Source organism: Varanus komodoensis, unplaced genomic scaffold (assembly GCF_004798865.1).
Source record: "Varanus komodoensis strain SLA01 unplaced genomic scaffold, ASM479886v1 scaffold96, whole genome shotgun sequence".
In the NCBI taxonomy this organism is placed as follows: Eukaryota; Metazoa; Chordata; class Lepidosauria; order Squamata; family Varanidae; genus Varanus; species Varanus komodoensis.
The window spans coordinates 806,265-821,294 of NW_025336664.1; the positions used below are offsets into that span (position 1 = coordinate 806,265).

The 15,030-nt window shown below is 49.7% G+C and overlaps 1 protein-coding gene across 3 annotated transcripts in view; it reads left to right on the forward strand.

Moving 5' to 3' along the window:
* The first annotated feature begins 275 nt into the window (after positions 1–275).
* The window catches only part of SDK2 (sidekick cell adhesion molecule 2), a 317,930-nt gene continuing 303,175 nt past the window's right edge, over positions 276–15,030 (forward strand). The window contains exon 1 of one of the 3 annotated variants that reach the window (XM_044418964.1): positions 276–1,261. In XM_044418964.1, coding sequence (XP_044274899.1) covers positions 1,180–1,261 — 82 coding nt within the window. In that variant the 5' untranslated portion in view covers positions 276–1,179. The remainder of the gene's footprint in view (positions 1,262–15,030) is intronic. The other 2 variants (XM_044418963.1, XM_044418965.1) reach the window with 2 other exon arrangements.

The following is a 15,030-nucleotide window of genomic DNA, read 5'->3' on the forward strand; positions in this document are numbered from 1 at the left end:
TCCGGCCGTAAGCGCCGCCCCGCTGAGCTGGAGGGCAGCGCGGCGCCGGACGCTACGGCCCCGCGGAGCGCGCGTCGGGCGCCGTGGCCCGCGTCGGCCACCTGGTGGCGCTGGCGGACTCTCGCTTTCTCCGCCTACCTCGGGCTGAGGTTGCCGCCGCCGCCGCCGCCGCCGCCGCTCGCGGCTCTGCTGATAGCCCGTCTCGGCTCACTCCGCTGCCGAGCCAAGGAGCGAGAGGTTAGCAGGAACGGCGGAGCAGGCGGCGCGCCCCGGGAAGAGACGCGCCCGGCGGCGGCTGCCCGGGGAGCCCCATCGGCGGGGCGTCGTGTGGATTGCCGCGAGGGGAGGTTCGCGAGCGGGAGACGCAGCCCGCTGCCTTCGGCCATGGGGGGATCGTTCGCCTGACGGGCTGAGGACGAGGAGTCGGGGAGGGGAGCAGCTCCCCAAATCAATCCCCTCCCCAGAACTTGTTTTTTTCGCCCTTAGGCTCGCTGCCTGCCGACAGCAAACTTCGGATTTGCCTGTGTTCCCGGGTTTGTTGTGTTTTCTTTTCCGCGAGTCGATCGCTTCAAAGGCAGCGATCGATCTCGCTGCTTCGCAGCCTTGAAGTGTGTTTTGAGAAGCCCGAAGCGCCGAGCAGTTCCTAGGAGCCTTTTCTCGCGTTTCCCGTAAAGGTTTGCTCCGCACACACACGCACACCCCTCCTCGCACCCTGTTGAGCTTTCACACCATCCAGTCGGCTGCATTGCCTTCTCCGGCGCTGGTGCTCCTGCTCCCCGGGAAAGGACACGAATTGGTAGCAGATCAGAATTGCGAGACGGGAGGCGAGCAACGTGTCTGCAAAACTCTCTCTTCCCTCAGCCCCCTGCCCCGCCCTTTGGACGATGGCGAGGATGGTTCCGTGGCAATTTCCCCTTTTTCCTTAAGACTTTGTGTGTGTGTCGGGGGGGGGGGGAGTTCATCGGGGGTGCCTTTCCATTGGATTTAATCACCCCCTCCTCATCCTTGCCGCGCTCTGGGGGCTTCTCCAACAGGATCGTTCAAGGGAAAGAGAGGCGCTTCCACCGCCCCATCCGCAAACCTTTCTGTCCCTTCCGGGACCCGGCAGCAAGCGAAGGAAAACAATTCAAACTGCAGAAGTTCTCCATCCCGCGCCGGCTCGGTTGGTCGCCGGTAACCATGGCAGGGATTGGCAGCCGCGGGGAGATACTGTGCTGGACAATCTTCGCACTTCTGGGCTCCCCTGCAGCCAGAGGCCAAGGTAAACCGGGGGGGGGGGGCAGGGAAGCCCGCACCCCTCTCGTGTGTGTGGCTTGGAGGGCATGCGTGGGGCAGAGGCACTCCAAGATCGGGGTTTTGAGCCCCTCGTGGCTAGGTGGCCACGGGTCTTAAAAAGCCACACTTCCCGTTGGAGAATGTATTTGCCTTTGCGGGGGGGGCGGGGGCGGAGGAGCCTATTCGAAGTTGATCAACTCTCTTGCCCAATTTGATAGGGTCCTATTTAAATCGGGAGCGGCGGCGGGTGTAGTAAACGAGAGAGAGCGAAATCCTCAACTTTCTTCGCTCAGCGCTGACTTTTTCATTTCGCGTGATTGGAATTTGGCGTGGGGGGGAGGGGTTCCTCTGTTGGTGGATGCCAGGAGAAGAGATACGGAGAAGTTTGTGCCGATGGTCGGTTTGCGGGATTGAATTGTCTGTTCAAAAGAAATCGATAAATCAAAGCGCAGAGGGAAGGAGGGGACCGGAGACGAGGAGAAAGGCAGACGCCGGATAGTTGAGGGGGCTAAAAGGAAGTGGGGGCTTTAGAGGGGAAGCGGGGGGGGGGGTTGCCGAAGAGGAAGGGGCACTGTACTGTCTGTATACCCACCCCGCAGTTTGCTTGTATTCGGGGTGGGGGGACATTTATAGCCTCACTCTACACATGCTTGGAACCAACCGCTCCTTCTTGTATGCCGGGAAGTCCCTCCACTGAGTTCAGCGGAACTGGGACCTTAACAGTGGATGAGTTTGCAGCCCTGATCCCTCAGAGTCCATTGGCATTTGCACATGCCCAGGATCGGGCTGCGCCGTCTCTGGATTTGCGTGAGACTGAGGAAGCAATCCTGTCCGTTGGTTGACAGGGGGAAAAGTTCTACGCGTCTCAGCATTCCTCTAGCCCACCCCCGCCGGGACGTGCAGGACCCGCTCCCCCGCTTTCTAAATATGCGCGGGATTGCCCCCTTGACTCTGTTCCCGGTCGCCAGGTGTTTTCCAAGCAGGCCGACCCGGGCCCCAGCTGCGGGTGGCAGATCGCGGCCGCTTCGCCCGCGCCAGCCTCCACAGCGGCGGGGTGTGTCTGCGTGCGTGCTCCGGTTGTGCCTTTGTCCTTGTGCGCGCGCATGCCACACTGGCAAGCCGGCTGCCAGGGATACCGAGAACTTCCCGGGAAGAAGGAATGCAACACGTGGGACGAGACGGCCTTGAGGCTTCGCGCAAGGAAGGCGAGGCGCGGCGAGGCGAGGCGGGAGAATCCTCCACCGCCTCCCGCACGATGCATTCCGCATGCAAGCCGAGCCTCGGGCCGGGGAAGGCTGCCCCTCCGAGCCGGTGCTACGAGCAGCGGCCCTCCGGTGAAACCGGTGACCCCATTTCTCTCCAAAGTCTGTGGCCTGGCGCCGCGGCGAGGGCTTTTCCGAAAGCTGCTTACAGGTGGGCAGGCGCTGGAAGAGCAGCCAGGAGGAAAGGAGCCGTCCGGCAGCGCCGCCTTCCTCCTCCTCCTCCTCCCCACCCGCCGCCGCCGCCGCCGCCGCCCCCCTCGCCCCGCGACAAAGGACTCCACTCGGTCTTCCTCCCCGCCCACCCCTCGCAGCAGCCTCCTTGGTGTGCCGGACTCCATTGGCCGGGGCTGCCGCCCGAGCGGAGCTCCCGCGTTAGGCATGGCGGGGGGCGGGGGCGGGCGAGCGAGCGAGAGAAGAGCCTGATGCGAGACAATGGCCGCGCCAGGCCACTCGCCCCTCCGTCGCGTAGGGTGAATTCGCGAGCCCTGCAGGCCACTCCGGGGCGCGGGGCGGCGGCGGCGGCGGCGGGCTCTCCGCTTTCACGGCCACCTTTTAGCTCTGTCTTCAAAGCATCCAGTCAAGGACCTGCGAAGAGAAACCAGGCCTTTGCTTTGATGCCTGGCAAAGAGGAGAGCAAGCGGAGAAGAAAGGGGAAAGTTGCAGGGGAGAGGGGGAGAGGGCTGCTTTGAATTTTTGCTCTGGCTTGGTTTTCATCCTCACGCAGCCTGTTTGTTTGCTGCGCTAAGCTGGCGCCTTCCTTCTATTCAGCGCTGCCCCACTGCCTTATCTCCTTTTCTGTTTTACCAGAGTCTCGGGGCTCTTAAAAGTTTCAGAAGCTCCCCCCACCCCTCCTTCCGTGGGCTGATCCAATATTTGCTTAGTTATCCAAACAGACACTTTAAATGACTGGAGCAGGTTTTACAGTGTGCGTATATCTCACCCGGGCACCTTCCTCTCTCCTCCTTTTCTATCTTTTGACCTGTCAAGATAACAATGCCGCCAGAAGAGATTTATAGGCACAGGGCTGGCACAGTGGCCAGCTGATGATCGCTTCTGGGGGCTGCAGGGGAGTTTGGAAATGGGGGGGGGGGGGAGACACGCAATCCACAGTTCCAGGCTCTGACTTGATTTATTTTCTCCTAAATTGGCGAGTTGTGTGATACCTAAGCTGGGCTTGAAACGGAGAGAATTTACGGCATGCGAAGCATAGTGGAAGCAAAGGCATAGAAGGAGGTGAAGAAGCACATCCCTGCGCCTCAGCTCAAGAAAAGCACTGCCTGGTGGATAAGGGGTTCGGTGGCTGCACCCTAAAAACATATAATGGGATGAGGGGGTTGCACATTGTTTGCTGACTTGGTATGTAATGTAGAAGGGAGAACCTGCTCTGTTTTGATTCCCCTGAAATAGCCTTATGCTGATGTTATCCTTGAGCTTCACCGTCGCTGTGTTCAACTGGAGTACCTTCTCTGGCTAACCAGCCTTAAAGAGCTCGGGGGTTAAGTTGGCTCCGTCACAAGTTGCTAAAATCTTAATGCTTCCTCCCACCCGCTGCATTTGATACCCCCCCCATTTCCACCCACCCCCTCGGCAGAGCTGTTGGAGCCTAGCTTATAAAACCTACTAATGCAAGTCAAATGAAGAGTCTGCCATTGGAAAAAGGTCATCTGAGAGTACCCTTCCGTGACAGCCCACGGTCAGCGAGTGCCACCAGCCAATGCAGGACACCGCGATAAGCTAATTGCCTCCGGGATGCTTATGTGCTGTGCAGACTATTTCCAGCCACTTCTATTATCTGAATGAGATACATAAATAGACTCTCTCTTTAGGCAGAGAGCATTGATTTGGTTGCACCAGCCAGTGTAGGCTCTTGGAAACTCAACACGACATGAAAAGGCAAGAGGAGGGGTGTGTGAGGGCGAGGAGGAAGGTGTGAGGGGAAGCATTTTATTTTTGTAGTAGATTTGGGGCTGCACATTTTTTTCTCTTGCACAGCTGTTTGGAGACATCACGAGAGGCTTGTGGCATTGGTATTCTTTCTGATTATTGTGGATAACCTAAGAATTTTCCATGAATATTGTTCAACCACAAAGTTGCTGTTACTTGGCATCCTGTTCTCAGGGAGCAAGGCACAAGACGTTAGTACCCGGTGTATACAGTTTCCTCTGTCCCTTACTAAGCCTCAGGGGTGTGTATACCTAAACTTTTGGGATGGAGGGAAGTGTTGGTCCAACTGTTCCAATAATGTGAGGAAATATATCAAGCTGGCAAAATGTATATCCACATCCATTGTGTGTTTCCTTTGAAGTTTGGGGCATTGAGTGTCAGAACGGGAATTAATGGATGGTGTTATTACACTTAATAACCATCATCACTCTGCATTTCTATCCTTCCTTTTTCTTTCTGTGAGGAAGCAAGGCAGCTTACACAGCCCCATGTTATCCTCACAACAACCCTGTGAGGCAGGCTGGGCTGAGAGCCTGAGACTGGCCCAAGATAGCTAGTGAGCTTCATGGCCAAGTGACAGACTAGAACCCAGATCTCCCTGGTCCCTTGTCCGGCACGCTCTCATGATTTGACAGCTTTTCCGACCTGACGCTCTTAGGATTACTGGGGAAGACAGGGGCTTCAATACAGATTATTCCCAGCAAGCAGCCAGGCTGGCTAGACAAGAATGGGAGTTGTCATCCCGCTCATCTGGAAGGTGCCAGTTTGGGGAAGGATGATGAAGATGATACTGAGACTGATGAGCCAGTGGTTGGACTTGGTACCAAGCCGCTTCTTGTCTAAGCAAGAGCAGTCTTCTGTTTCACTTCATCTTTCTTCTCTTTACATGCTGCATTGTTTATTCTCCCCCTGTGCCCCCCCCCCAGTTACTTGACAGGGTAGACTTGACCCATTCATTTTACCATGCCCATTTCACAGATGGAGAAGATAAGACTTCACACACCTGTTCGAGAGCTGGACCAGCAATCTCTTCTGTGTTCAGATGAAATGGCCACCCCATAGTAGCTGATAGCAACCCTTCACTGCCAAAGGTGCTTCAGTGTCCCTACTAGGGACTGAACTACAGACTGACAAACACGCAGCATTTTGCAGAGCTTTAAAATGTTGTACTTTGTCATCTTCCACAGAGTGGGACTATCACTAAATAGTCCAGATGTTACACTAAACTATGATTTAGGGTTAGGGATATGAATAAGCCTTGCTTCTCTCTGGGCTCATATGATCCCTCATCATTTGGCTTCACTCTGAGGAGGAGTCAGGAAGCGTCTGATTCTCTACAGCATTCTGTGTTGTCCAAACAAAGGAAATTCTGGTGAAGCTTTACTAAGGCAACAACTTCAAACTGTGGTTTAACCTCACCATAGTTAAGATTAATCAGAAGTCCAGGTTTGTGCAGATCAGCTTGATGTGTTTAACCAAAAGCAAAAGCTTCCAAATGGCTCTACTGGCTCCATGGAAGAAAGGAAAATGAGCATATGGGGAGGACAGACTATTCATGTTTTTTTTTTTTTAAACCATCATTTAATGTGATATACAAAGGCTGCTTGTTTAACCAGGATGTGCCAGTGGAATGGTGGCGGGCTGGTGGAGCCCCAGCTGTTGTTGGACTAGTGTGCTGTACTGGTTAAAAGCACAGGACTGGGACTCAGGTGATCTGAGTTCTAAGCCCCACTCAGCCATGGAATTCACTGGGCAACTTTAGACCAGTCACAGACTCTCAGCCCAACCTACGTTGCAAGGTCCTTGTTGTGAAGATAAGATTGTGAGGTACTGAAGAATGCTGTGAGCTGCCCTGGGTGCCTTGGAAGGAGAAAAGGCAGGATATACATTCAATAAATAAATAACCCCTGACCACTAGTTGGGCCTTATCCAAAACATTCAACCCACCCCTGATTTAATTGATCTACAGCCCAACACAATGCTTGTTTACTTAGAAGCATTGTTAAATTAAGTAGGTAAGCTTGCATGTACTTGTGACACTGGACAAACAAGCTGGGTTGTGCATTTCCTACATACTATGGTGGAGTTTTGTGACAGGCCTGTACTGAAAAACTCACTGAAAATCTCTGCTTTCTCAGAACAAAGTTCTCAGGCTAAGACAGGCACGACCAACTTATGGCCCTCCAGATATTGTTGGACTACAACTCCCATTGTACCCCACCACTGGCTATGCAAGTTTGGGAGTTGCAGTCCAACGGCTTCTGGAAGAATACTCTTTGCCAACTTCTGCATTAGGGCAATGGTTTTTAGGTTTCTGCCTTTCAGGCAAGTGAGCTTTCACCTCAGGGTGTGTTTGGAAGGAGATAAGCTATGCTAAGAACTTTATTTTCCTCCGTATGAGAATAGGCTAGCTGTTCCACTTAATTATTTGCCACCAGGACACTGGGGATATAAGAAGAGTGGTGTACTGGTGCTGTGGGGGGAGATTTAAGAGGGATTTGTGCAAAATAAGCAGATGCAAGGATGGTTTATATTGGGAACTTCTGGTCTTGCTCCCCAGGGCAAACATTGAGTCACTCTGGTACAGTGCTCACCAGATCTTCATTAGAAATCCCTCCCCCTTCAGTAGGTTTAAGCCTGAGCCCAGCAGCTGTGTATGCTGCCCCCTGCAGGTTGCAGAGGAGGCCTGCTCTAGGGATGTGTGTGTCATTTGCGATGAGTCTCTGACTTACAGCCACATCGAACGACTCCGTGGCAACTGAAGCCAGAGCAGTTTCTATGCCTCAAGTGGTGCAGAGTGAAAGGAAGGCTTTCTTTTCAAGGGTTTGGTAAGGAAAGCTCAAGAAGAGACCTCAAGGCAGAGGCAAAGGAGGGCTGGTCAAAGTCACAAAGCCACAAATACAGGTCGATCGTCCCGGTCCAGTGATGTAGCAGAAGGGACTGCAAGGAGTATCTTGATACCCATGTGCCATTGCTGCAGGAACGATGGGTCTAAGAGTCCCTCTCACGACGGGGAGTGATTCTCCTGGTATGGCTAAGAGACTGCATGTTCCTGCTTCCTGGTTGTTGGGTTTCTAGCTATGTCACTGCCCCAGCGCTTGAGATCTCTCTCTCGCGTCCTGGGGCAGCACTGCTGATGTGGACACATTGCCTTTTGAAGCCAGTTCTGTGGCTATGGAGCACTGACTCCCTAAGGTTTACTGTATCCAAGGCACATACCGTGACATATTCTCTCTCCTCTGAATTTATAGCCATTGTTTCCAGGAGCCGACAAAGCCAAAGCCTTTTTGGTGCCCCTGGCTCTTAACGCTGCCTCTTCCTTGCACCTAGGCTATAATTTCTCAGTAATTAAGTCCAGAACATAACAGATAAACTTGCAGTATATTATCCAGAAGGGCCCTGGTGTCAGAAACTGTGACGGTCTCTTTGATTGATTCACTTGTGTTTGCTGAGTTCCTCTTCTCCTTTGCTTCTGAATTCCTGTCTCCTGGGCTCTCTAGTATTGCATTTGTTCTTGAGCATCAGAAGCGATTACACCCATGTTACAAACTTTTCCAGATTTCTTTTGTGAGCTCCCACCCCTGTCATTTTGGTTTAGAAGACAGTACATAATGCATTTTCTGTGGATATATTTGTGTGTTGACCTATTTGAAGGAGAATTGACACAGGACGCTCCATTTGATCTCCTTGTAGACTGTTGATTGAATCATGCTTTGTAACCAAAATGTGGAGCTCTTTCATGTTACATTTCCTTCAGCTAGAATATAATAAAATTTTGGAAGAGAGGGATGAAAAAGAAGATGGAACAATGCTTGCAAATAGCCCTCTGATCTAAATGTTATCATTTTACTATTGATACATACATTATTTGGAGACTTAGAGGGCAATCCTGTGTATATTTAGACAGAAAAAGTGCCTGCAACTTCCCAGGCTTGCTGGGGAATGCTGGTAGTTATATGTCTTTTCTCCCTCTAAATGTGCATAGGATTGGGCTTTATACATTATGGGAGATACAGAAGTGCTGCCAACCCTTTTCTCCTGCAGGAACCACGAGTAAAAAATGCTACATGATATCATGAGGTTCAGTGTTCCTCTGCCCCTCTGCAGTTCATTGGGTACAGCTTGTAGGAATAAGGTAAATGCTAACCATGCTGATGTCCCATTTTACAGAACCAGCTCTTCTGGACATCAGGAGAACAAGCTTGGCCCACTTGAGCTAGGGGAATTCTTTCCACTTCTTTCTTCATGGGTACCAGCTTCCTAAGTTTCAGATATTCCAGGCTCAGCCTTGGTCAGGAAATTCACGGTGGTGCTGATCCCTCCTTCCCAAACAGCTGAAGTGCGGGCCTAGGCCCCCCACTCCCCTGAACTGCCAAGTTGTGCTGTCAGAGAGTGCTGGAGTGAAGCTACACAGTCCATGTACACAGATTTGGGGGGATTTAATCTGATCTTATTTGCGAGAAAGTGAAGCCCAGTAGGGCATTCAAAAATATCTTAAACCTGAGTGGGGAAAGTGTGCCACCCCAGGTGTCCAGGTATACTCTGGAAATGTCTGCAGGGAAGGAAATCTATTTATCTTCATGAGCTGCAACTCTGTGCTGTGGATACAGCTGTATTGCATAGCTCCTCTTCCTGCAGAGTCTCCCATGGATCTCTGGGGCAGGGAAGTGTGGGTCCCTGCTCCCAGCCTGTGTGTTTAGATAAGTTATTGCCATGTTTTGTTTTGCTTTTGGGGGGATGACCAAAGGGCTTCAACTGCATCCTTTTTAGCCTTCTGATGGAGACATGGAATTCTGCTGAAAGTATTTTTGAAAGGAGTTCAAAGTAGCCGGCCACTGTTTCCCGTCTGCATTTTGGTGGTAACCATGGAAGGCCCTGCAGTTCCCTCTCTGGACAGAAAGACCAAGTCTGGCAAATGTTTAAAGGAAGCTCAGTTTTGGTGCATCCTAGTCTCTGAAGGCTGCTTTCTTATTGGTCTGTTATGGTCCACCTCAGCAATTACGTGAAAAGCTGCCTTCTTCCAAGTTCAGCCATTTTCCCAACTCAGCCAGGTGCTGGCTGTGGAAACAACAGCTCTTCCTAATGGTCCAGTATGCAGATGTTGCAATATTTCCCATCTGTCACCTCAAAGCAGAGTGTGGTCTGCTTGTTTGTACTTTATTCAAGCTCAAATTTGGCCATTTATATCTTTCTTCCTTTTTTCCAGGCACTTGCTGCCGCCTTGGTGCATCACTTTGAGGTGAAGACAGTGTCCATTTCTCAGGGAAAAGTTATATAGGGCACAGAGTTAGGGCCTCCCCACATTGTCTGGGAGGCCATAGGGAAATTCAAATTCTCAGCTCTGAGATCCTGTGATCTCAGGGCTGGGACTCCAAAAGCTGAGCCCTTATCCTACCCCCCTGCAGCTAACACAGAAAGAACTGCACTAGCTCCCCCTGCCCCATAGCAACTGAGCCTTGGCAAAGAAAAAAGGGTGTGTACTGGGTGGTGAGGAGGATGGGATTGCAGAGTTAAGTCAGTTCCACTGGGGGCCCAGCCTCCTTCCATCTCCCATGTTAAATCCAGATGGCCAGAAATTTTATTTATTTATTAAAACATTTTTATGCCGCCCCATAGAAATGGCTGTCTATTCATATTATTCTATTTATATCCCATCTTTTTGCTCTTGTGAGATTGCATAGCTCCATGTAATCTTCACCACAACAACCCTGTGTGGTAGGTTGGGCTGAGAGTGAATGAATGACAGACCTACGGTCACGCAGTGAGCTTTACAACCGAGTAGGGACTAGAACCCAGATCTCCCAGGTCCCCAGCAACACTCTCACTACCACACTGTACCAGCTCTCTCAATAAACTGCAGAGGGTGAGGCGTAACAGCAGCTGAGATTGCTGGGGCTGCACCTCACACCTTGCAGTGCATGCCTGGAGCTGTCTGAATTTGGAGGCTTGTGAGCATCTACCTGTGGTGGGGCAAGACGACTGTGCTCTGAAGCTCCATGCCAGACACTTGAGGGGATTTTTTTTTTTTTTTTAGGTAAAAACGTTAAATGTGGATGTGATGGGCATGTTTCTCATACAGGTGCACTAATTAGGGACCTGTGATTGGCTACAGCTCCCTGGTGAGTGTGCACTCCATGATCAGCCCAGGTTTACAGCTCTGTATTGTGTGAAATGGTGCTTAAATGAAGTATTAGTAAATTCAGGATTGAACCAATACTTAACAGGGCCCACATTCTTATTGTCCTATGAAATAAGGGGAAATAGTGTCTCACGCCAGCTGGTATTTTGAATTATACTTCATCTTGTTGAGCTCTTCGCCTTCTTAAAACTACCACATTATCAAGCAAGCTTGAGAAGTGTAACTTTTGGAATGAAGTGAGTTCGGACCATCTTTTTGGTGCCCTACCACATCGTTCTCATCATTATCTTTGTAACTGTACTCTGTGAAGGCAGGGGCTAGATTTTAAATTGATTCATTTCAGTCTGGTTCGCTTCAGATTATGGGGTAGACAGTGCTTGGATTACGTTGGTGGACAGTCTGTACCAGGAGCTGGACAAAGGGAGTCTGTCGCTGGCAAGGACATAAGAGTCATGCTGGGTCAGAGGAAGGGTCCCTCCAATCCAGCATTTTGCTCACATGGTGAACAAGCTGCTTGTGAGAGGCCCACTAATATGCATGAATGCAACAGCATGCCTCTGCCCATGTTCCCCAGCAACTGTTGCACAGAGACATGTTGCCTCTGATATGATCAGAATTCTGATTCTGCTCAGTCTCTCAGTGACTTCTGAGGTATCTGGCTGGGACAGGCCTAAAGGAGCTCTGTTTGAGGATGGCCCTGGACCTTCATAGAAGGACTAGTTCATAAGGTAGCGCCAACAGGTTCTGGTTGGGCACCATGGCTGTTGGCCAGGGGCATCCTTCAGGTACCCATCTGATCCTCCATGATATTTAACAGAGACATGGAAGTGTTGGGTAGGACTGGGGAGAGTTTGGGTGCCACCAGTACGTGGACAGCAGCTAACCACATCTCCCCTCGCTAAATACAAGGAAGCCGTTCTAGTTCTGAATCAGTGTCTGTCCACAGGAATAGACTGAGTGAAAGTGACCATGTAGAAGATTTATTTCAGCTGCATGATTGTGCAGGATGTGAGCTGTTTAAAAGAATGGACTTAGCATGTTACATCTTGTATAACTACCAATTGTCTAAATATAAACATGTAGTGAGGTATTAATATTGCAGAAGCATAGCTTTTCCTGTGGTGGCAAGTAAAGGCCAGCTTTAATAAATACCACACTGTTCCTCTTCCCTTGCTCTCGGGTTTTTGCTTTGCCTGGTTTGTTTCAGTGGGTTCCAGTTGGGGGAGCTCTCCTCAGAAGCTTGTGGGTCTGCATTTGGAAGCCAAGGTGGTACAATAGCCTGGCATCTTCCTACAAAGATCTGAGTTGACACCCCCCCCTTTGTTGCCTGATCGATTCAGTCAGCTAAAGAAAGCCTGGTCGATAAGAGCTTAAGAAGCAAAGAACAGAAGAATGAAAGAGCAACAAACAAAAATACCCAAAGAAGGAGAGCCACTCCCCTCATGGCTCCCCTTGAGTAGAAGTGAAAAGTCATATTACCTGCAATTGTTTATTTCTGAGGCCAGAATGGTAATCAGGGAAGGAGCACTGAAAGTTTAATTATTGTAGAGCTGCACCACCTAATTATTAATTACCTAGGGCAAAAAATAACTTATTGATTAGGGCTGATTGCTAATTATCCACAGCGGAATGTGGTGTTTATCAGGAGGGTAATACATCAAAGAGCTGATGGCCCCAAGCTTGGAGCTGAGCCCCAGTTGGAGTGCTTCAATAACTCAACCTCCAGCTATTTGCAGGCCAGGCAACTGGTAAATACTTGAGATCACTGCATTCAACCCCTGCTTCCCCAAACTGGAACCCCCCAGATTCCTGACCATTGGCCCTGCTGGCAGAAGCTGATGGAGTTGAAAATGCCTCAAGGGCACTAGGCTGGGGAACACAGCTGTATAGCAGTGCACCATCAAAGTATTTTCCATAATGGTGTGAGAACAAATAGGAATATCACAGTGGGGGGTCCCTTAGCTTTACCTTCACAGGAGAACCCCTCACTCTCACCCCTTTGTGATGCATCGCACCCTCACCAGCTACTTGCCATGTTGGGACTGACTTGTGGAAACCCTGTGCTGTTGGAATCAGGCTGTGCTGGGTTTGCTCGCCTTTTTCCTGGTCCTTATGCTTGGAAGTCTGAGTGTGCTACTCCTATCTTATTTCTCAGGGGTAACTCTGGGTAGCGGAATTCTTGGGGTTGCACACCTAAATGTGGAGAAAAGGTTCTTCAGTCCAGTTCTCTTTCCCTTATGGTTTATAAGCAACCACTCCACTGGATGATGAAAGGGAAAGAAACTGCTAGTGGGCCAGCATTCAAGGATGAGACACAATTCTTCCTCAGACTCAAAGGTTTGAAACGTGGTTGCTGGAAATACCAGGATAGTGACCCACTTACATAGTTTCTCGATTTTCCAACCAACCCATTTAGCCCATGTGACTATACAGCTCATAGCCAACCTCACGTTAACTCGCTGCTGCCATCAATGTACTAGGTCAGGAAAACCCTGGAGCAAAACTCGGAGGTCTTCTTTTATTTTGAATTTGGGCAAGTGAGGCTGGACAGCCACATTTTGATCACTTTCTGATTTTAGTGGCTCCTGTAGCTTTGTTAATGATTCTCCTTCCAGGTGTTGGGACCAGGTCCCTCAGGTGTTGGAGATCAGGATGACCATGGTGAGAAGAATGAGATAATCCAAAAGCACAATCTTGTGACCTCCCCAGGTGGTCTGGAAGAAAAGGGGCTTGCTGGGGTGAGAAAGAGAGGTGTGAACCAAGAATTTATGCTGATTCCTGTTGGCATTCCAGCCTCCTTCCCTCCCTCTCCCTGGTGCTTTACCTAGATGGCTGCAAATGGCCATCTGGATGAAACATCAGGTAGTGAGGTATGGTAGGGATGCTGCTGCTGCACCTTGTTCGGGATATAGGGTGCATGCAAGCCTTCGAGTTAAGAGGTATCTGCACAAAGAGGGTGGGAGTGATATAGCTGCACCCTAATACTTTATACACTCAATGACAACTGCAGTCAATGGGCCAGCAACTTTAAAAATCCAAAACAAGAGCTTGCTTCCATCCTCTTCCATGTTAAACCTGCTGGAAGTACATACCAGGTCTTTGGTGTGATGCTGGCTGCAAACCTTTCTGAAGCAGTGTCCCACTTCACTAGTGGTGGAGACATTCATTTGGTTATCATTTTAATAGGAACCCACCTAATTGTGACACTTCCCTAAACAGAATGCAAACTGAAATAGTTATCTTTCAGTAATAATGGCTCTCCAAATTTAAAAAGTTCTCTGATCAAAAAAGTGCTTACGAAAATGTTTATCTTAGGGAATAGTATACATAGAAATGCTTTGATGAGTGAAAATGATATACAGAAGTACATGATAGTTGAGAAAATTGCTTGCTAAAATGTGTACATTAGGCAAAAATGTGTACAAAAATGCAGGTATTAGGACACATGCACACAACAATGTGCATGTGAGGACTATAAAAATATGTTTGTAAACCGATGAAGGAACAAGGTGAAATGGGTTTGCCTTTGGGAAAAGTAAGAAGGGGAAGGAAACTGAGATGGACCTTCAACAATCTCTAGCCGTAAATGTCGTGCAGCCCACCACAAACTGACCAAGCACAGCCAGTGTGTGACTGGCCTTACGCCAATCCGAGAGAAGTAGTGGGTTATTTTTTTTTTTGTTATTTTTTTGAAAAGCACTTTTAATACCAATTAATCTCATCCTACCCTGGCACTCTATTTTTACCAGCTTTTTTCTAGGATTCATTGGCCTTGTTCTTCCAAGCCTGGCCTCCCCTCATAAATATCAGAGTTTCAGAGGCAACACGTCTGGGGTTGAAACACGCAGAAAGAGGAAAGGGTTGGTGTGGAGAAGGGAGAGACCGACCCAGAAGTGGCCCACATTTCCTTGGGGAAGCTGATCTACTTTGAGGATTCTGGCCGTAAAATAACCCAACTCGGGGAGGAAGGTACTTGAATTTCTATCACTAATAATAGTCCAGCAAAAAAACATTGAGCTGGAAAGGGTGCTGAAAAGGGCAAGTTAAATGGATGGGAGATTTGAGTCTTTTGCCTCTGAGGAAAGGCCAAAGTGTTTGAAGGCTTTTAGTTTGGGGTGGGGGAAATGGCCAGGGTGTGTGTGACATGATAAGAGTTTTATAAACTTCTGTATGGTGTGAGAAAAGGGATAGAGTGTTTTTCTTCTTGTTGTATAGCACCAGAATTCAGGCTTGTCCGATGAAATGAACTGGCAGCAGATTCAGGACAACTGAGAGAAAATACTTCTCCATATTCTCTAAACCTAGCTTACAGAATTCACCGGCTCAGGACACAGTGAAGATCGGTGGCTTAGATTACTTCAAAGCAGGCATGGGAATCTCCCCAGGAAGGATGCCTTCCCTTAATGGGGA